The sequence below is a fragment of the Peromyscus maniculatus genome, chromosome 13 (genome assembly GCF_049852395.1).
Source record: "Peromyscus maniculatus bairdii isolate BWxNUB_F1_BW_parent chromosome 13, HU_Pman_BW_mat_3.1, whole genome shotgun sequence".
Lineage (NCBI taxonomy): Eukaryota > Metazoa > Chordata > Mammalia > Rodentia > Cricetidae > Peromyscus > Peromyscus maniculatus.
Window position 1 is genome coordinate 47,322,509 of NC_134864.1, and position 22,996 is coordinate 47,345,504.

General features: G+C 38.4%; 1 protein-coding gene across 1 annotated transcript in view; it reads right to left on the minus strand.

Moving 5' to 3' along the window:
• The window catches only part of Cps1 (carbamoyl-phosphate synthase 1), a 114,174-nt gene extending 92,967 nt beyond the window's left edge, over positions 1 to 21,207 (minus strand). Inside the window, exons 1-3 of the mRNA XM_006974961.4 lie at positions 20,819 to 21,207; positions 4,564 to 4,673; positions 308 to 452 (exon numbers count right to left, since the gene is read on the minus strand). Of these exons, the coding sequence (XP_006975023.1) occupies positions 308 to 452; positions 4,564 to 4,673; positions 20,819 to 20,944 (381 nt within the window). The 5' untranslated portion in view covers positions 20,945 to 21,207. The remainder of the gene's footprint in view (positions 1 to 307; positions 453 to 4,563; positions 4,674 to 20,818) is intronic.
• Between the last annotated feature and the right edge of the window lie 1,789 nt (positions 21,208 to 22,996).

Below are 22,996 nucleotides of genomic sequence, written 5' to 3' on the forward strand. Positions count from 1 at the left end.
TCTCAAAAGATGATTCTTCCTCATTCATTGTCTCATTATTTAGACATGTAGCAATATTTTATGTATTAAGATAAGTTTCCTCCAAGGCACTAAAATCTAAACTATCATAATAAATAGTTAACAAATAAATGAATAAAACTTGAACTTGTCGAGCTGAAGATTATCCCCATGCACTTAGGAATAAGGTTGAAAATGCGGGTTTAATACATGGTTTTGTGAGAAAAGCTTTGCCTTTCTTGGATCCCTAGAAATCAATCAATTGCACATTTTCAAACAGAGACTCTTAACACGTCATTGTGGGTGCTACCTTGATTCCATCAGACTCCATGTATTTGTTAAGTCCCAATTCATCTCGTGCGGTGGTGTCGGGGGCACCGCCATTCCCAATAATAGGGTTGGCCATGGTGAGGATCTGCCCCTTGTAGGCAGGATCAGTAAGTGCTTCCGGGTACCTGGGTAGACACAGCAGAGTGTCTATTAGTAAAACACGCATGTAAGTGCAAAACTACTATGAATGTACATATCCTGAGTCACTGAACCATTGAATGAAAAGACTATGAGGAAAAGCTCCTATAATCTGTCTCTAGGCTTCAGCAATTCTAAAGAAATTTCCCGAGAATACCAAATTTTATCCATGATATAACTAATATGAACAGAAAAGCTGACTCTGATGCAAAGACAATTTTCATGTTTTTATTTTTTCATTTAAAATTTGTTGAATTTCTCTAATAATATTTTAAATTTTGGAGGTTTTTTTGGGTTTTTTGTTTTGTTTTGTTTTTGGTTTTTGGTTGTTTTGTTTCGTTTTGTTTTTGACAGGGTTTCTCTGTGTAACAGCCCTGGCTGTCCTGTGTGGGTGCCCAACTGGGAGATCGGCTCCCACATTTTACTTCAGGGTACCCTTGAGAAGAGAGGGGTAAGAGATTTAGACAGAAGGAGAGAAGAGAGAGAAACAGATAGAACACAGGATAGCTCAGGAGAGCCTGGATCCTTATCCACCAGCCCTCTCTGTCCCTTCTAAAGGGCTTTCTATAGGAAGGCCAAGGGGTGGAGCCAAAGACCTCCCCCCAGCACAGCCAAGTGCGGACCCTTCCAATCACCTGGTTACCATGCACATGGTCAAGCAAGCCTCTAAGTCAGCTCTGCTGGATAAAGCAAGCTCAGATCTCAGTAGCCCCTTGGTGGGGCTCCACAGTCCTGGAACTCACTTTGTAGACCAGGCTGCCCTTGAACTCACTAAGATCTGCCTGTCTCTGCCTCCCAAGTGCTGGGATTAAAAGTGTATGCAACCACTGCCTGGCCAATATTTTAATTTTTCTATACTTTGTTGCCAATTTAACATTTGCAGATATTTTTAAAGGCTTCCATATCTACTAGATAGTGAGAAAAAAAAGTGATACTGTCAAAGACTGAAAGTTTCACAAACATATTAACCATCAAAAAGCTAAAGATGGTTTTTCAATATACATTAAGATACTGAAGAATAGCCCATTGTGACAGTAATAGCTTTGGTAATATTTTATTTATGTTCTAACAAATAAAGCTTGCTTAGGATCAGAGGATAAAAGCAGCCACTATATTAAATACAGAGGTCAAGCAGTGGTAGCACATGCCTTTAATCCTAGCATTTGGGAGGCAGAGATTCATCTGGATCTCTGTGAGTTTAAGGCCACACTGAGAACAGAGCCAGACATGGTGGCACATGCCTTTAATCCCGGTACTAGTTAACCATAAAGGTCTGGAGGTCTATACAGACAGACAAGAAGTAATAGAGCTGGGTGGAAAGAGGAAGTGATGTAGCTGGGCAGAGAGAGGAAGTAAGATGGCATGGCACAGAAAGGTATACAGGCATGGGTATACAGGAAGTGGCCCTCTCTGGAGGCTGAGGAGTTGGTAAGGTGAGGTTGGCTGTGGCTTGTTCTATTTCTCTGATCTCTCAGCTTTCACCCCAATGTCTGGCTCTGGGTTTTTTATTAATAAGACAATTTAGCAACTCCTGTTACAAATAGCCACATGAGTGCATATGCATATTAGAATTCTATAAAGAATTAAACAAAGGAGTTAATGCACATGAAAGAATAACTCAAGAATATTGATTTTAAGATCATTTAGTATTAGTATGAAGCTTACAAATTTGATAGCTATTATGAACTTGGAAAAATATCCCTTACCTACAACATAACTGGCTTAAAATTTAAGATTCTAAATAACTTTTTTACAGTACTGAAAATGGAATTTGGAAGGAATGCAGAATTTTAAAGTTGGAGATGTGTGTGTGTGTGTGTGTGTGTGTGTGTGTGTGTGTGTGTGTGTGTGTTTAAAACATTATGTGGAGAGGGAGATATTTTCCAATAAATACTAGGCATTCGCAACACTTTTTCCATGCACTTGAAGACACTATAGCTGATTTCTTCTTTCCTGCCCTCTTACATTTTGTCTTCCTGCAGACAGAGTTAAACCAAATCTTTCTTGTGGATTACTACTGAAAGTGTGAATTTAGGTGCTGAGCAGGACAGAATCGACAGCCTTGAAACCAATCCAGTACAGCTCAGATAGCAGTCAACATAAATACCTCAACTCCATCCGAACTATGTCCTCCTAGAACTAACTCTGTCAACAGAACACTTTGTCTTCCAGTTCCCCAGGGAAATGCAAGTACTCAAGCTTCCATCAGCTTATTTCTCAGATGCCTCTCACCTGTCAGCAACTGATAATTCTTTAAGCAAGGCTTCTACACAATATAAATGTATTTCTTGAAGACGAAAAAACACTTAATTATAATCATGTTACTGAGTGAGCCAGACAATGGATGAAATCTACATATTTCAATAAAACGTCAGGTCTGTGGACTAACCCAATACATGGATGTCTTTCCAACACCAAGAAAGGCATTGAATTAACTTTATCTTCTTTGGCTTCTTTCTTTCTTTAAAGGACTTGGCCTTTCCCTTAAACATAGGCTTATGGTACTCTCCAGTGAGTTCATAAATGTAGCATGTGCTAGAGAGCTACAGTGTTGGAAGCAAATTAATCCATCAGGTCCTGTTTGACTTTTGTGATGTGACAGGATTTATTACCCCTAATCTATCACCAAGAAGAAAACTCTAGTGCCCTCCATCATTCTGATCTATATTAAACAGTTGTTTGTTGGCAGGTATATTAACACAGCTAGTAATTAGTGTTGTCGAAAAGCTTAAATAATTGCCTGGCGAAGCAAAACTTTGCAAACAGGTTTTATATGCTGTAATTTAATGTTCTCACCACCGGGGCTGATTTAAAAACCACCTAATAGTCTTCATTTTACACGTGGAGGTGAGGATTTAGGGAAGCTGCACATTAATAACATAATGACAGGCTTGATCTATCAATACAGTCAGGATCAGCTAACCCAATGCTCCTTCCTCCTTACAAGGCTAATGGGAATGTCCCCAAAGTGTTCATCAAAATCGCTCACAGAAGGTGAGCTGACTGACTCTCTAAAGGAAACCTTTCAAAATAATCAAGTCATGTTTTTCCTGAGATAGATGGGGTTTAAGTCCACAGAGGCCAATTTCTATGCAATCTAGCCCCCTTACTTTTTAAACAGGAAAACTGAAACTCCAAAAGATTAAGGAAGGTTTCAATATCCCATTCTCGGCTATTGCATTCTGAGACCAGAAATCCAGCCTCCTGGTGCCTGGTCCCCAGCAGAACAAATGTTTGTTGTCTAAGTAAGATCAACCACATGAATTATATAACAATTCTCCTTCTCATTGTCACCCATTTGCTAGTAAATCTTAAACACCAAATTGGGTCAAAATGAATAACTATTAAAAATACTAGGTGGGAGGATAGAGAGATGGCTCAGGGGTTAGGAGCACTTACTGCTCTGGTGGAAAACCTAAGTTCAGTTTCCCAGAAACTATGTTAAGTGACTCAAAACTGCCTGTAGCTCCAACTCCAGATAGATCTGTTCTCCATTCTTTGGCTACCATGGGCACCTTTACACACACACACACACACACACACACACACACACACACACACACACACACACCCTTAAATAATAAAAAGGAATAAGTCTTGAAAGGAATATTAGATGTGTGCCTTGTCGCTCCTTGCCTGTCTTAATTCATCTTTTCTATCCAAAGGCAAAATTACACAAAATACTCAAGTGTTTCTTGTTAAATGTGCAAAATTAGGGTTTTACTTCACTGAGATAATGGCCCTGTATTGTGATGCTTTGTCTTTTCCATATTTCAGGTTTCACCAACATCAGATCAATACCTCCCCATTTGGTAGTCTCTCTTAACTGATGTATTCACAACATGCTAAGATTAGCTTTCTTCTGTTTTGTTTAAGGGGCCACTGAAGCATCCATGTTATATTTCTTTTGCAGGAACAGCAAGTATGTGTCTATACCTGTCTTCCAGGCTGGCTACAGCAGGCCATACACAAAGCCCCACGTAAATACAATATATAATCAAATGATGTGGTGATTTCCACCTGTTGCCATGAGTTACATCACTCAGATATTCTTCTACATAAAGGAAAAATAAAGCATTCAGACAGAAGTATACTCACCCTCCTAAGCCAGTATTAAAAACCACTTCACCAGCAACAGAGGATGGATGGCCAAAGGAGTAACCTTTCATCTTAGTTCCATCTTCCAGGACAATGTGTGCTGTCTGTGCCTAAAGAAACAGTTGCATGAATCTCAGGAGCAAAATACAAAACACCAGACACACAGAGAAAAAAAAAATTCTGAAGATCAAGTATCCAGGCATAAACAAATGCACAACAGATTTACTGAGACTCTCCTACCCAGGCACTGAATTGTTCTGTGTCACCTGCAACTTTTCTTCAAAATGGATGGCTTTTGTGGCTGGTGGGTATTTGGTTTTGTTTTGCTTGGAAGAGGAACTGAAGCGTGGCGACGCATTGCCTATTCTAAGTCTACTTGTAGAGTTGTTGACAAGCCAGAAATACTTTAAGTTAGCTGAAATGCTACCGTTGGTGACTTTTTCTCCTTAATATTCCCTAGCTTTGCTCAAGTATACCTTCAAGGGAAGTCCGTGAGCTTACAAAGGCATCATGAATTACACCACACAGCTCGGTTTCACTCAGAGGTTTAGAGCTAGAAGGAATCCTCGAGATTACCTATTAAATTATGCTCGGCAGAGTTCTGGTGTTTGATGGGGTTGTCCCCAGGGCTGCCCTCTCCACACTGTGTCATGGTCGTGGAGAAGCTAGAGCTGTATCATTCTCTTAATACTGATACAACAGCAAGCACTGGGGAACACTCTAAAAGCATATTGTGTTTTGCCTTTTATTAGAGTTAATTATATCCATGTCTGGTTCTTGCTTTTGGCTATGGGCATCCTGAATTCAATTACTTTGCTGTCTTAATCTTTGAACTAGCTTCTATAAAATTCTTGGCTAAAAGAAGGCACAATTAGAGAAACTTATCTAAGAAGCAAGCAAACATCACCCACTCCTCATAAATACTATAATCCTGTTGTTGAAACAATTTAAATCTCAATTTCCTCACAGGGCAGAGAAGAGAAAAAAAAAATGTGTTAAACCACAGCTCTAGGAGATACTGTAGCCCATTGTAATACGTGTCATAAAAAAACTCCATAGCAACTGAGGAAATCAGAAGGACAAATTGGTACTTGGTTACATTAGATAGAATCTCTGTTAGGATTAATGATAGTATTAGGGTTATGTTTTTAAGGTTCTGTATCTTTTAGTAGATACATACTGAGACATTAAGTCAGAAAGTAATGTATCTGAAATTTGCCCCAAGTAATTATGTCAGAGAAATAGATACAATTATACATGAAGCACTGAATTTGGTGAAGAAAGGCTATCGTTTCTGTGAGGTTAAGTGAGGTCACTGGAGGGAGAAGTCCACCAATTCTCTACTTTCTGTCCCATTTCCAGTTTAGGGATGGAGTCATAGTGTCTAATCCCTCCATATCTTGCTTCTCTCTCTCTCTCTCTCTCTCTCTCTCTCTCTCTCTCTCTCTCTCTCTCTCTCTCTCTCTCTCCCTGTCTCTATGCATCTCTCTGTTTCTCTCTGTCTCTCTGTCTGTCTGTCTGTCTGTCTGTCTCTCTCACACACACAAACACACACCATGAGATTTTGAATAATTGATGATGATAAGACCTTTGTTCCTATATTCCTCTAGCTTGGTAGCACACACTCAGCTTCACAAGTGTTAAAATACAGAAGCCTGATATTTTTCAATAATAGTCTCTGGAGAAATATGAGACTTTTTTAGAGCCAAAGTACTCAAGTCTCTTGTCATTAGAATGATTGTTCTTGCATGTAAAATAGGGTTTTGATTGCCTTTCATCCAACACTATTCTTCTAAATTTCAATTATGTATAAATGTGTATATACATTATAATTATATACAGAACTATTTAAGTGTTTCCTATTAAAATCACATTCTTTTAAATAGGTAGTTTATTTATTTTGTTTTAAGTTAAAATAAAATGCTGTGGGATGTCTTTCTGATGCTGTGACTATGTGTTGCTGTGATTGGTTAATAAAGAAGCTGATCTGGCCTATGGCAAGTCAGGTGATAGCCATGCAGGAAATCCAAGACAGAGACAAGAAGAAGAAAGCAGTGTAGGGGACAGATGTGAGCCAGCAGCCCAAGGAGCAACATCCCAGCAGACTGGTAAAGCCACAGAACATATGGCAAAACATAGTTTAATAAAAATAGGTTAATTTGCTGGGTGGTGGTGGTGCCTGCCTTTAATCCCAGCACTCGGGAGGCAGAGGCAGGAGGATCTCTGTGAGTTCAAGGCCAGCCAGGGCTACAGCGTGAGATCCAGGTCAGGCACAAAGCTACACAGAGAAACCCTGTCTCAAAAAACCTAAATAAATAAATAAATAAATAAATAAATAAATAAATAAATAAATAAAAGTTGGTTTTAAAAAAAATGGGTTAATTTGAAATATAAGAGCTAGCTAGCCAGAGGCCTGTCATAGGCCATACAGTTTGTAAATAATCTTAAGCCTCTGAGTGATTATTTTATAAGCAACTGTGGAACCTGCAGGTGGGAGAGATTCATCCAGACTGCGGGGCAAGGTCGGACTGAAGAAATTTCTGGCTACAATACATGTGGATTTCAAGCTTGTTTTCCTGAGAAAGATGGAAAATGTTCTAAACTGCTCATTGGAAAGATGTTTGTGTGTGGAAATGTGTGTGAGAGAGAACAGTAAGGGTCACAAATTGGATGGCCCATTTGGTTGGTTATACTTTGTCTTTCCAGACACTACATTAAGGAAAGTTTGGGAATTGCCCACTGCAAGGAAACCCCAATGATTGACATCATCTGATACCAGTAATGATGAGATTTCTCTGTCAGGGATTAGCTCAGTACACATCCGAATTTTGCTCTGTACTTCGAAAATCAGCTCTCCCTGTCACATCTAATAACACATTGCCATTATTCCATAATTTGTTTTGATTTAGCAATTACTTTTGTGCAATTACAATTCGAGACAGTGGCTAATTATTTTAGGAAGTAAGGGTGATAGCGTTCAGTGTATTTCCAAAGATTGTTATAGGATACTCCACAGAGATGGGTCTCAGCAGGGGTGTGTTTATTGGCAAAACTCCCCAGGTAACTCTGACATGTTTCACTAGATGAAACCCTTTGGTCCAAGTAATGAAAATTCACTGTCAAAAAAATTTTTTTTCTACTAGAAATGTTATTTTCTATTGTTGAGGAACTCGTGTGTAACTGACATGCCATCACAAAACAAAAGAAAGGAAGTATGTTCTTAAATAATATGTAAGTTAAAATAACTTTACTTGGGAAGGCTTGGCTGTGAACTGCAAATTCAGCTATTACCTATATCCCAATTTATTGGCCTTATTTTGAGCTTGTCTGCCTGCAATGTCACCTTGGTTTATGTCTTCTTCCTTCCTCTGACCTACTCTCAACTAAGGCTTTCTGACAATCTGATCTGCAGATTAGATGACACTTAAATATTTTAGAGAAAGGTAAAAATTCACAGAAGCAAATCCTACTCTTATTATCTTTACCTACAGTTCTAGTTGATATTGTTTTTCTCTTCTCTTCATGGAACTAGTTCCCTGCTCTGCCTTCCTTTTCTAAGACACATTTGGAGAGACATTTACTGCTCTCTGAAATGGTCCCTGAGAATGTGTTCAATATGTCTTTTGCTCCCTTAATTATATTTTTTGTTCTTTTTTGGCAGTTTTTATAGATCTTCCAATTCTCTTTCCCACTACACATTATATTGTTACAAGGCTTCTGTTTATTGCCTGTAGTACACTTTATATTCCTCTTAACTATACTAGCCTCCAATGACTAAAATGATGAGTGCCAATTGACTTATCTATGAATTGATGGTGAACTCTGAGCAAAGAGCTACTATTTAGAGTCCTCTCTCCTAGATAACAGTCCCCCAAATGCTGTTTCCTTCCAGAGACATCATGAGAATTCACCTTTTACAGCCATAAGATACTTTTGGGGCATCCATCCTGTCAAACAGAGGTGCATAGCCTAGGTATTCAATTTCCATTTATTAAATTATAATTTAAATGCCTACTACCAGAGCATGTTAATCCCTTGAAAATGTGGGGAGAAAATCTTAATTAAGGGAAGTTTGTGTGCTTGTAGAATGTCATGAAAGGCTAAGAAAAATCAAGGACCTTTTAAATGATATGGTCCCTTTGTGCTTAATAAAAATGAATATGCCAATAAAACTGTTAAGACAGTCAAGTCAAAAACATCACTGAGCCTCTGCCACAAGCTAGTACTTGTGCTCTGGAGATTCATAGTGAGTGTCCCTAGACTCTCTCTAGAGTGAAAGATCTAGGTACTTTCCTGAATTGCAAAACAGAAAACCTTGAGAAACACAACATGGAAGTGTTGCTGAAATGCTTGGAAATACAGATACATAAAATAGCATCCTTTTCTTAAGGGGATTTAAAAAAAAAAAGAATTCATGTTTTCCTCCCCATGCTTGAGACGAAATCAAATAGAACTTTCAATAAAGAAATGCTTAGCAAATTTTGCATTTCAAGTCTTAAATTTGAAAAGTTCTTCAAGACCTTGCTCTAGCATCACCTTTTTGTAGGCCCCCCTTGATCTTTGCTTTTAAAATTACAATCTGCCTCTCAGCACCTTGTGTCCTTGGCCAACAGTTTCACCATGATTTTCCTTGCTTTCCAAAAGCCCATACAATGCCTTGTTTGCTGTCTTGTTCTTGCTGAGAAAGTAAACTTCCTTTGACCAAAGTGCAGTATCTGTTGTATTCACCCATGAGCCTCCAGATCATCTATTTGATTGCTGAAAACATTATAAATTTATTTTTCATATGATACTTACTCCTTGCTTTCAGCATTTCATAGTTTTTTGTTTGTTTGTTTGTTTGTTTGTTTGTTTGTGACAGGGTTTCTCTATGTAGTTTTGGTGCCTGTCCTGGATCTCACTCTGTAGACCAGGTTGGCCTCGAACTCACAGAGATCCACCTGCCTCTGCCTCCAGAGTGCTGGAATTAAAGGCATGCGCCACCACCGCCCAGCCATTTCATAGTCTTAATTCACTTGTCTAAATTGTTCTTTCAAAGGGAAATGCCTAATGCTACATATGTCCTCCAGATGTAGTTATTGTTGCTAATATTTCAAACTCAAAGATATTAAACATCTTAGAGCTGCAATCTCTGCCTTCATCATCTCTTCATAGCATCTCAGGAGGAGCCACTTTCAAACCACATCTGGTCCTATAGGTTCAATAATAAAGTCACTTAAATAGTACACCAATTAAAAGATGCACTAGGCACCTAATATCTAAAAACTAGTAATAATGACAACCAGAGCTAACTAATATTCACCCATTTCCTTCTACACTTTTTTTCATTTTTCTTTATTAAGAAATTTCTACTCACTCCATATATCATCCACAGATCCTCCCTCCTCCCTCCTCCCTCCTCCCACCCCCCAGCACTCTTTCCCAAGCCACCCCACATCCCCCAAATCGAGGTCTCCCATGGGGAGTCAGCAGAACTCAGCACACCGAGTCTAGGCAGGTCCATTGCTTCTACACTTAACTCTATATTGCATGAAGTTATGCTACTGTCCAAGAGAAAAGCCTTTCCATATTCTATTGTGTCTCCATTGTTCAACCTACCTTCAATACCTCCCTGCCTCTACCTATCCTACCAGGACAGTTAAGGCTTTCTCAAATATTTATTGGAGGACAGCAGTACACATGCATGTACACATATGTGTTGTGTGTGCATGTACATATGTGTGTTTTGTGTGTGTGTGTCTTTGTGTTATAGTTGTTTAAGGTGTGCATTCCACTTCCTAGTGACTTTTAAAACAGAAAACCTCAACCTAACCCACACTGTAATGCTACTTTCCTAACTGTAGTTCACATAAAGTTGCAAACTTTGGAAATATATAGAATTTGGAGTACTATGTTATGATATTAGAATGCTAACACATGATGTTTTGAAGTCATTTTGATGCCTACTGAATTCTGGTTATTTTTGTCAATCTTTACCTTTACTTGAATGAGAACATACATTCTACATAGACTGATACTAAACAACAGAAGGAAAGGAAAGACTGAATTGAGGCTGATGATAACTCTTGACTGCATGTAACACCAGCTTTACATACCATCTAGGTGTAGTATAGGTAAAGCTGTAGGAAAATTCTAGATTTCTCAATCTTATTTTCATATTTTGCCATGACTTGATTCCACTGGTAATATTAGTAACTAGCTAATCTACCTAGAAATCTAATGCTCCATCATTAGCCAAAAGTAATAAAACTGGATTCAGTATACATAACCCAAACTCTTTTATCTACTTTTTATATAAAATGATGCTAAGGATCTTTGTTTTAATTCACTAAAAAGGTCTCATATTGAAATATTGTTACTTCACCAAGTTTCTAAGTAGCAAATAATTAGTTCCTTTTTCTCATTCCATTTAAAATTGAAGTTGCAGGGGCTTTATCATTATTGTTGTCAAGGCCAATGCAGAGTGTTTGATACATTGTTGTCACTGATAAATATTTGCATAATTAGTTTTTAAAATAACGACTGAAATAAACCTATGCTTGGAATTTTCTCTAGTGTGATTCTGTGTCGTGAGGCTCCTCTTAAGGCTTGTGAACGTGAAGGCTTACCATTTCCTCAGTGTGTCTTTTAAAGGTAATTGACCTATCACTGTAGACCTCACGCTGCTTTAATGAGAAGCTAGTATAGCGTAAATCTGCTGAATGTAGTTGTCTATGTTAACTGATGTCTGTATGCAGCTGCAAACAAATTGAAAATTTAGATTTGAGAGCGAAGTGCCTCCTGTTCAGGCAAAGGTAGCTAATTTGAAGTAGAATCATGACGCCCTGTTGGCGCAATAGTGTATGACAGAGAGCATTTTGTGTCACTCAGAGCTCCACCCTGACCCTCCTGAGACAGCTGGTGATGGTTAGCAAGAATGTGCAAAGCAGTGCCTCTATAGTTACTCATGGATTTGCTTATCTAATCCTCACGAAAAAACAATGCGGTTGATAACATGAAAATCTCCATTTTACTCTTGAGTTGACAGAGCCTTAGGGAAATGAAAATCATCACACTGGTAATTGAGGAGCAGTGATTTTTTTTTTTTTTTAGCCCAGTCAGCCTTACTTATTACCCTTTCTGCTTTATTGTTTTTTAAGAAGAGATTAAAAGTAATTATATCACAAAGTCTAATCTATTTGTAAGAAACTTTAGTTCAGAATTCCTGTGAGTAAGCCAAAAGAAGACTGGGGCCAACTAAGAATTGACTGTCTGAATCTGTAAACAGTCGGAGTGAAGTGGGCAGTTGTTGATTACATCTTATAGTGTCGGAAGATTCAGTGCGGTTTAAGAACTGTTCATACCGACTCCAGACCCTGAGTTTTCAAGCTCTGAAGACAGCTAGGCTCAAAGATACTAAGGAAGGTAGGATCCCCACCCCCACCCTCCCACCCCTGGCTCAGGCCTTCTTCCAGTAAGGACCTGGCCTGCTGTGAGAAACCAGGCCAGGGGACTGCTTCCTGTGGTCAGAAACCCATGACCTTCCTGAAGATTTTTATATCTGGAGAGTGAGCCAGGCAGGGGACCAAGGAGCATACTCAATGAGGGAAACTGACAGATGACAGCTTCCTGCTGGGTGGACAATGGTTTTGTCACACTTGTCCCCCAGTGTGTCTCTGACAAAACGCTGTTTCTAGAAACTTCAATTCGCTGAAGCAATTCCAAGTCAACAGCGGCCTCCTCAGTATTATCCCAGTGGCTTTCCTAGAGATCCTAACTCACAGGAGGCATTTCAACCAAATCAACGATCCAGGCTAATACTGCTCCAAAGTTGATCTATATATTTAAGGGTGGACACACAGATGGATAGAACCAGCATGAAGCTGGATGTCGTGATTCGCACATGAAATCGTAGATTCTGAAAGGCAGATGCAGAAGGATGGTGAGTTCAAAACCAGCCTGAACTACATAGTGAGAACTTATCTCATAAGATAAAAAGTGGAAGAACAAAAGAAAAGAGTGGAGATAACATGTTATTTGAATAACATGTGTTATTTGAATCACTAGACCCAAGTATAGCGTGCACCTCCTTAAAGTTTATATGTACATGTGCAGATAGTTAATTTTCATGATTGAACTTGAAGCAATGTTCACATTATATCTTAATTAATAATATTCTCTCTGTTTTCAAGATCATATTTGTTTTCTTCCACCCCAGTAGTTATATTTGCAAAATATACAAAGAACCGAGAGAGAGAGAGAGAGAGAGAGAGAGAGAGAGAGAGAGAGAGAGATCACGGATCAAGGATTTGGACCAATATGGATCTCAAGGAAGATTCGTTTAAGCTAATTTGACCTCTTTAATCTAAACACTGTAGATACCATGGGTCTGAGAGCCAATGAGGTTGTGAATACATTCTCACAATGCATATTCAGGTATCTGGGGAGATTGCTCAGCAGGTAAAGTGCTTATTGTGCAAGCGTTGAGGCTGGAGTTCAACTCCTCAGAAGCCTATAAAGCGCCAGGTATGGTAGCACGCCTCTGGTGCTCCAGCACAGGCGTGTGCATATGTGTAAGTCCCAGAGGCTCTCTGGCCAGGCAGTCTAGTAGAAGCAGGATGTTCCAGGTTCACTGAGAGACTTGACTCCAACAGTGACGTGGAAAGCAGGAGAGGATGACACTGCTTGTTGATCTCTAGCTGCCACATGCCTGCGCACAGGGGGATGCGCTCAGAAGTAAACCTGCATTCTGTTGTTGTTTGATAGGAATTTAAAGGCTTAAGAAACAATGCAAAACTCTCCATGGCCTAGTAATGCTAAATGCTAGTTTTAACTACAAATTTTTGTATGACTTTCCATGAAGTGATAGCTGTTTTTCTACACATCTAATACTTTACTTCATTTCACTGCAATTTAAGTGATATCTAATACTTTACTCCATTTTAATCCCCTGCCTTATATAATACTCATCTCCATGAAACTGCATTATATAAATATCCATATAATGCCCATTCTTACATTACCTTTAGGTTGAACATCCTATACTAAGTCTAATACTGTGTCTTATAATATTGTGAACCTTGGAATTCTTTCACCATTTAGAAGGAATTTTTATGAAAATATAATTTTGTGCAAGAGATCTGTCTATAGCTAGTAACTCCATTTTCCACATTATTTTTGGTTTGTCTGCACAAATTTCAGTGTTGTTCTACCATGCCACAAAATATTTTAATTCCATTAAAGAAATTTTCTGAAGTATGATTATGCAAATATTATCACATTACTCCCAAACCACTCTTCTCTTTAGGGCTTTTAATTTGTTTTCAAAATTAAAATTCATTTTGAAACTACATTTACAGGTTCATTTTCATTTTTGCATGAAGTAACTGATTGGCTGGAATTCTTTACTTTAAGGTTCTCAGAGTCAAGGCTTTTAAGAGAGGCAACAATTTTCCAGAATAAGAACAATGTGACAACTAACAATTGAAATCACACAGTTAAATTTCTCTTCAAAAAACTCCTCAAAAGTGTCCCTGGGATTATGCTAACATAATTTAGAGAGGTTAGTCCTAGGAAGTATATTAAAAATTGAGACAGAACTTATAATTAGCCCATAAAATTTCCATTCAGCCTCATGTTTATTACTGCTGGGTGTTTTGGGTTTTTTTTTTTTTTGGTTTGGTTTTTTGTTTGTTTGTTTGTTTGTTTGTTTGTTTGTTTGTGGGGTTTTTTGGTATTCATTATAATGTTGTGTATAATCACCCAGGGATGCTCCTTCAAGGTTGTGCATCCCAGTACTGTTCCACTGGCTTGGGTGATATCGGTCCTTTACTTTGAATCAGGTACTTTGTGGGTTTGTTGATGTTTTGAATCCTTTATTTCAAGACACAGGAAACAAGTAGAATGAATCTTTTCTTGTATTTGAAAATGGCCTTGGCCTTTTGCATTTGGGAGCACACTGGATGAATTTTTAAAAAAGGAACTATTTAGAAACTGAAAAGCAGCACATATTGTAGCAGCCACACAACAATGATTTTATTGAAGGGGAAGGGAACTATCCACTCTAAAGATAACTGTCCTGAAACACCCTATTTGTATAATTTCTGACACCCCGGTAGAGCGGGAACCCTTATTGACTTTTTGATCTAAACCTATTCTGAACGTCCAATAAAATAAAAGAAAGGAAAATGCAAATTTATGTGCTATTGGGATAAAATTGAGATAGGTGGAGGCTCTGGCATAAACAACAAAATCCCAGCAAGGAAACTGATTCAACAGGTTCTGGTGATGGCGTCAAGGGCTGCAGTCCCAGAAACACAAGCATGTGATAAAATGTTAGGTTGAAAATATCTGTCCAGGGGGGAGGAAAGAGAAGGGGGGGAAGCTGTGCAGTTAGACTTTAGTCTAGAAAGAGAAATAACAAAGAGGAAACATTTGTCTGATGATTGGGGTCTGCTTGAAGTTCCAACCACATTTTCTGAAGGACATCTCAGTCTGTGAACAAGAACCATCTTGTTAATTTTGGTACTTGCACATCTGTGAAATGGGAGGAGAGATGAAGCTGCTACCTCTATGTATTAGTATTTGCAAATCAAATGTTTTGTCTGTAAAGCTTTAAGCTAACTGAGTAATACGGTCCACAAAAGATTTGGATATAAAGCATTATAGAGCTAATAATCGCCTTAAGCCAGTAGGAGAAATGAAAATGATTTACTCTGGGGATCTGACTATATTGCTGTTCAGTCATTTATCTAAGTAGGCCATTTGCATATCAGAGAAAATGGAGGCCCTGTGTGTTTATTTCCATTTTCACCACAGCCTCAAGCTATATAATATATTTGATTTCTGGCTTACCTGATGTTTCATAGCTATTAGTTCACTTCAGTACTCAGCTTCCTAAAACATATATCTGAACTAAGCTTTGGAAAATAGGAAGCCTAAAGCCAGGTTTTTTTTCAGACAATTATTATGTAAATAATACAGTAAAAACTTAAGATCAGGAGGTTTTCTTTTGGGCAAGTGAAATCTTATCTTTTCATTCTTGGAGCTATGCTTTCAAAATATAAATATTTAAATTCATAATTACACCACAATTTGCTGTCTTTAAAATATTTGATGTACTTCTTTGTCTTTATGAATGCTTAACATTTCAAGATATCTGAACATTGTAACTGTAGCAATCAATTAATACTTCCAGCGTCAAAGTCCTTTGGTTTTGGTTAAACATAAGCTAGTGTAGAAGATAAAAATCACAAGGTTAATTTTGTACAGCCCCATGTTCCAGGCATTGATGAACAAAAAAGCCAGATTCATAAATAATTTTTGTTTTAATTGTATTTCTCATAAAGTATAGTATTTATAAAGATTCCATTACAAATCTTCCTAAGTTACGTTTTTAACAATCTCTGACTGAGTATATGCTATAGGGCAAATGGTTTTGAATTTGGGAGGATCTAAAATAGTTTTGGCAAATGTTTACCTTATGTTTATAAATTAATATGGTCGGATATTTAGTTCTATAACTTAGGTGAAATATAGCCAGTAAAATTCTGTAACCATGTACCATCCCTGTTGACTAATTAATGACAATTGATGACACCAAGTAGCTTCCTTAAGGAATTTAAGAGCTTCCCAGATGGTGTTTAATAAGTTGAAAAGAATAAAAAAGGGAGAATGGCCTCAAAAATATGATCATGTTTTGAATTTGTTTGTGCACGTGAAGAAAAGCAAGTGTGGGGCAGAGATTTCTAGGCAACAAAGTCATAGCAAGTTTGACCCTGGCCCATGGAGCCTTCTCTGAGGCCCCATCATTGTATAGACATTGGAAAATACTGGTGACATCCTCCTGAGACTTGAAAGAGAGATCCAGCGAAGGGGATACCAACAGCACCACTGCAGCTCACAATCTCAAGTTCAGAAATACAGAGATGGTCTAATAGAGATGTGATGGCGTAGAGATGATTTCCATTTCCACAGCAGTTAAGCCACCTCACTTCACCTATAAACCATTAAGAAACCTTCTCAAGCATGGGCAAAGGAGGCCTTGAAGAGAAGCTAAGGAAACATATAGATCAAGACCAGGCTAGACCATTAGACTCTTCTTAAACCAGAATTCATAGCTCCTGATCCAGACCAGAACGATGACAGGGCCAGGAGGTACCTGAGGCTCAGCAGTAGGAGAAGCACCCTGTGATCCTAATAAAGAGCCCCTGCTCCCGGAAGTTCTGCCCCTGGAGTCTCACTCACTACCCTGTCTTGTGACTTTCCCAGTGGTTGTATGCAAAGATACTCAAATGGACAAAACATGGTCAAAGATAAGCAAAAGAACGTGGCTGCAAGGAGACGAAATGTGGATAACATACACAGGAATGTAAAAGAGAGGATGCCTCCCAGTTACAGAAGAAGTGTGCATCAGAAACACATAAAGTTACCTCTCCTCTGAACTAATTAGACAATACCTACTTGGGGCTTGAACATAATTTCTATTGCAAAATTTGCATTACTGTGGATGAAATCCATCCCTAACATATATGTAATAAGATCCTCATAAAATAGCAAACCTTGAATATGTATGATAAGTTACCCCTCTCTTGATCCTTTCCCCAAATATTGTACAAAAGACTCCAACATATTAATAAATTTTATTTTTCATGGATGATCCTTAAGATAATTATACACTAGCTAAATGATTCTAGTTGTAGGACAATTTGTAGTTATCAATTTCTACTCAGATGACAATGGCTCCTCCTGATTGAGCTAAAGAGGGGCTTCTGTGTTGGAATCAGAATATAGTGTTACAAAATGATACCCTTCAAAGGATTCTGTCACATCCAGATTTCTAGAAAGAATACTCAGATATTAGGTGCCTGGCTTAAAAGAACACAGGTCCTGGGGTAGATTAAATGTGGGTAGATTCATGTTATAAGTGGTATTTATTGTACATTTTTCCTATTCACAGGAAACTTGGCCTCTTCAGTTGAATACCTTTGGTTCCCAAATTGATTTATAAGTACAAGGAAAATGATTCAGTCTTGGTGTCTTTAAGACATGTGAATTCAGAATTCTTAAACCTTTAAGTTTATTGAAATCAGAGACTATACATTCATTACCATCTGGTTTTGCCTATTCCTCTTCCTATATTCTTCTACATTATATATTCTACATATTATTCTATATTACATATATTCTTCTATATAATGTGGTAATCTGTCCAATAATTAATAACAGGATAAATTGTTGGACAAAATTGGACATTTTGGTATACATTTTGCCTTTTAATATTGCATTATTTATAATAAAAATGACCATTTTTGGTCCTTGAGTCATACTCGTTATAAGGAACATCTTCTTAGGGATAAGTTTAATATTTGAGAAAAAGCAAAATAATCTTCATAAATGCGTACAAGTTCTTATCAGGTATCATGTCATTGAAATAATTTGTAGTTGATGAGGACATCATCTAACCCTGTACTAAGTCCTTCTACTAAAATGAATGGAACATAATTTTTAAGTATCCATCTTTCATTTTAAAGTGTCCTATAAGCCTCACTATTGTATGGTGCTCATGCATTCCCTTTCTACACTACCTATGATAAAATTTAAGTCTGGAGAATAAGTGAATTACCAAGGTCAAAGTAATAGGAAATGTATAACCGAGGCTAGAATCCATATTTTATTTTATTTCCCAGCCTCAGTATCTTCTACAATACTGTTACAACTGGCTGAGTATAATAATGCGCACTGGGCATTTTCAACACTAATAGAAAAAAGATTATGGTCTCTAAAACTTTCATATGTTATGGTTGTTGATCATTTATACCCTTGATACCAACTTCTTTTAAAACAAGGAACACCTTGAAGTTCTTTCTTCTTCCCTATGAGTGAAATGCAGTTGTGTCCAGTGGCAAAACTCACTCTGCAAATATTAACCGCATGCAAATATGTAAGGAAGGGTCACAGAGAAATACAAGTGTGTGACTGCTATACTCCCTCCCTTTATCACCACAGGGGGAAAAATGACCTCCACTGACAATGGAAAGGCAACCTGGCTCACAGGGTACTGCTGTCTGGTCCGTGTGTCTTTCACAATCCATTTACTATCTGTAACCAGCTGCCATGTCACCAGACTTTCAAAATTGCTCCTATGCCCTCCACTGACAATTATGTAAATACCTTCTCATGATTTTTAACTATCTTTAAAATATTGTGCCTATCTCAAAAGAAGAAATTTGGTTATGCATTTCTTAGAGAACTGGGTTTTTTTAAAGAAGGTTAAAAAATAGAGGACTATTTCAAAATAAATGAATAATAACACAGGTTCCCCCTTGAACCTGTTGGGATTTTAATTCCCTAGTGCGAAACTTAAGAACTTCCATTTTTCATGCCTGGCATTCCTCCAAAATTCTGGCCAGTAATGACTACCTGTGAGTAATGGCTTGTACACCTTGAAATGATGGCTTGTTCCCCCCGCAAATTTGTCATTCTTAGCTGTGAACTATGGAAGACCCTTGAAACAGATCTACCACCATGAGCTAGAACTGCTTTCCCAGGGGACTGTGCACATAATTAGCTCATGTTGTTGTGTGGTTATGGCTGTGTAGAGTGCTCGCTGAGTCCGAGGGGGGCTGACTTTTCTAATCACCGTTGCACCTACCATTTTAACTGGTCACTTCATCGCTCTATTTTGGGTGTCTAATGGCGACATGCTCATCCTTACCTACCCACTTCTGTGAGAAGAAAATGGGTCCCAAGAGACCCGATATTAAAATACCGCAAAGCACTTTAACTGTAGGTGATACTGTTGCCATTAGAATCTCTTCTCTTCAAGGTGGCATGTGACTGTCTCCAAGGCATTGAAAACACTTAACTAAAATCAAATCATCACTCTCAGCCTGTATCTAGTCACTGTGCCTTGGCTGGAGGTTTAGAACATCCATTCTCCTTTCTGGCTTCCATCTTATAATCAAAATGAATCCCAAATGGTAATTTCTTAGGCTTTGTTAGGATCTTCTCAGGGTAGCAGGCTCAAGCTGTAAACACACCATTGATATGAATATAAGTTTCTCTCTCTCTCTCTCTCTCTCTCTCTCTCTCTCTCTCTCTCTCACTCACTCACTCTTTCTTCTCTCCCACCTCTCTTCTTATCTTTCCATGTCTCCCCCTCTCTTTCATTTTGTTTCTTTTCCTGCACAATTCCTATCCCCAGAAACTATAAGAACCTATGGAAATTGCTTGTCCCAGCAGGTACCAGAATCCAAAGCCCCTGGAATCCCGACCAAAGCAACATAAAGCAATAGCATGTAAGGAGCACCAGGACAATTTTTAAATCAGCCTATTATGCATATGAAGTGTAAGCAGAATGCCCTATGATACTCTGACCTGTTTTTACACAACATTGAAAAAGGATTTTTCTTCTGCTTTTTTTTTCTTTACAGCTCCTTATACTAAAAAAGCAGTATGTTGAAGCTACTGTGACTTGTCAAACTTTGTATTCAATAAAGAAGCTCTTCATTGGCCAAGTTCCCACAAAGTAATTCAGACTTCTCCAGTAAGAAATAGCTTCACAGTGTGACAGGAAAGGGTGGAGGTTCCTATAGGGATTTCATAACCAGAGGCGGTGGATAGGAGAGAAACTATGCACTGTTCCACTCTGGACTTGACCCCTCAGCTGTAGATACACCTGCACAGACAGAGTGTCAGCTGCTGTTTGCCTCAAAATCTGATTCTGCAAAAATGAAGATCATAAATTTGTCCTCTGATAAGAAAGTCAAGAAAGAACATGGAAATGTTGCGTTTCTCCCTGTACTGTGACTTCCAAAGTTAAAAAATCCATAGATAGTTCCCTTCTAAATATTTAAAATCTTCAAAAGCTTCTCTCTTGAGAAACTTTTCCAGTGGTCCATTATATAACAAAGGCTTAACACGTTATGTGTGGGGGCTCAGCTTATGTACATAGGAGCTGCCCCATTCATTCGAGTCACGATAAAATCAAGTCACAAACCAAACTATGGTAACTTTTAAGATTTTTATGGCACACTTACATTTTATATGCTTGTAGGAACTGGGGTCATTCTCTATTTGGTAAAGATCACTGTAATTTTACTCAGAGAAGAGAAAAATCATGCTAAATCAATAGATGCTATGGCAAAGCAGTTGTTAATAAATAACACTTTGGAACTGTATTCGAAGCGGTACTTGCTCTGTCAGCTCCCCGCTGGCTTCACTGCTAAACTGTGCCCTGTGCGGTGTTATCAGAAACAGCAAACAGGGGGATTACCTTCACAGAGAGGAGCCTGATGCCAGGTCTGGAGAAGTCCCATTGTCGCTTCGCCGTCACATTGGCAAAACCAAAGCCACCCTTCAGTGTCTTCACCACCTTGCAAGCTGTCAAAATCCTCGTCATTTTGAAGAGATTTTGTGGCTAAAATTAAATCACAAATATTTTCATGAGATTTTTGTTATCCCACTTGTTTTTAGCCAATGTGAAAGAAAGCTGTGGTGGGGACCACGCAGTTGTGGCTGAAAGGCTGACTGCACAGCGATCTTTGACTTCCCATTCATTCTGCCATTAAATGTCCTACCCACAGCTCCTCCTCCCCTTAGCCCCTCCCCACAAGCTGATGTCCAGAGATGTTCTAAAGGACATGTCATACAAATTGCAACACCACAAATGCAACCTTCCCCTGTGAAAATAATGCTAATGCTGTAGCAAGCCAGCCAGCCCATCAAAGGAGTTGCTTATGCAGCTGAATAAGATGACCAGCCTTAGATGTCCCCCTCACTCCAAGGGCAGTAACTTTCTAATAATGCGAAAGATCAAACACTTTTCTGTGTTGCAAGTGACGTAGGATTTGACCCCAGAAGATATTTGGATTTCAAGAAAACCCAACCCTAGACATTTTCTGATTGGAAAAAGGTGATGGAAACCACATACAGTAAAGAAAACATCAAAATGAACTTTTCCCACAGATATACAAGAATGCCATCTGGATTATTTGGGAAGAGGGGCACTGGTGAAGTAGTGTATTATATTCTTCTTACTTCACCAGATTTTAAAGCTATCAATGACATTAATCAGAACACAGTTGGGGCAAAGGCACCTACTATATTATATAACTCTAAATCTCTCAAGCTTGTAAAACGTGAATGGAACAATGGAAAATGACTTAATATAAACACTCATCTTAATTATTTAGTAATTAAAATGTCACCTGGAATAATCCAAAATGTGCATTCATGTTTTGACCTATATAAAATTACTCAGTCCATCCCTTAGCCAAAGGTAAAAATAGGTAGTCAAAGGGTCACATTGGCTGGCAAGGCATCTCACTTAAGCCAAGGTCTGTAAAGAGCAGAAAGCCCTGCAGCATCATGCTCAGATAGACTTGAAGGCAGAGCACGGGAGACTTATTCATTAGGATTTCCATGATGAAAATGATGACACAAAGATACGGCAATTTCACTGACATGGTATCAATGCTGGAATGGGGAATACAAGTCTAAAATAAATAAATAAATAAATCTCAAAACAGAGTTTAAACTAAATCCTCTGTCTTGATGCATGGATGTATAAACATTCTTTAGGCTCAAACCATTTGAAAAAAAATTGGTTAAATATTCTAAACTAAATTCGTATGTTGTGACTCCATAACCAACCTCTCTAGATTGGAAAGCCCCACAACGGATAGAATTTACAACCAAACTGCCAAACCCCATGGCATGAGGGAGGGAACCTGCATTTGGGCAGGTCAGAGGGGTGGGGCTTAGCAGGTGATGGGTAGGGAATCACGAAAGTCAGGCAATGAAATTTTAAAAGAAATAGTACACGGTCACAAAAGACATTCTTCAGGTTTTGATTTCCTCCTCTTCTTTACTGCATTCTTATGATCATTTCTTCACATAAGCTGCCTACATTCAGCTGAGGGGGCTGACCAGAGTGCATCACAGACATGGGTAAATGGATGGAATTGTTTTAGAAAATTTACTACTAATGAGCAGGGTCATGGTGGGCAGGTCCTCTAAGCTTATATAAGTTATTTGTCTGCAAAAGCTAAACTATTTTGCATGGACTTGCCCTCTTTTATTTATGAACTTACCATAGCTGCCACTGTTTACAGCTTTGTTATTTTCTTCTATATAATCCCATATTGAAAAATTAAATCAAGGCAATTCTCGCATTTGAAAGAGTTAGAAACATTCTAGCACCTTTTAATTTAATGCTTTAAAAGTGTTTTATTCCTTCCCATAAATTGAAAGAAAAAGTCTTGAAATGTTCTCTCTCTCTCTCTCTCTCTCTCTCTCTCTCTCTCTCTCTCTCTCTCTCTCTCTCTCTCTCTCTCTTTCTCTCCCTCCCTCCCTCCCTCCCTCCCTCCCTCCCTCTCCCTCCTGATGGGGAAGACAGACAGTTCAATGGGTAAAATGTTTGCTGTGCACACATGAGTACCTAAGTTTGGAA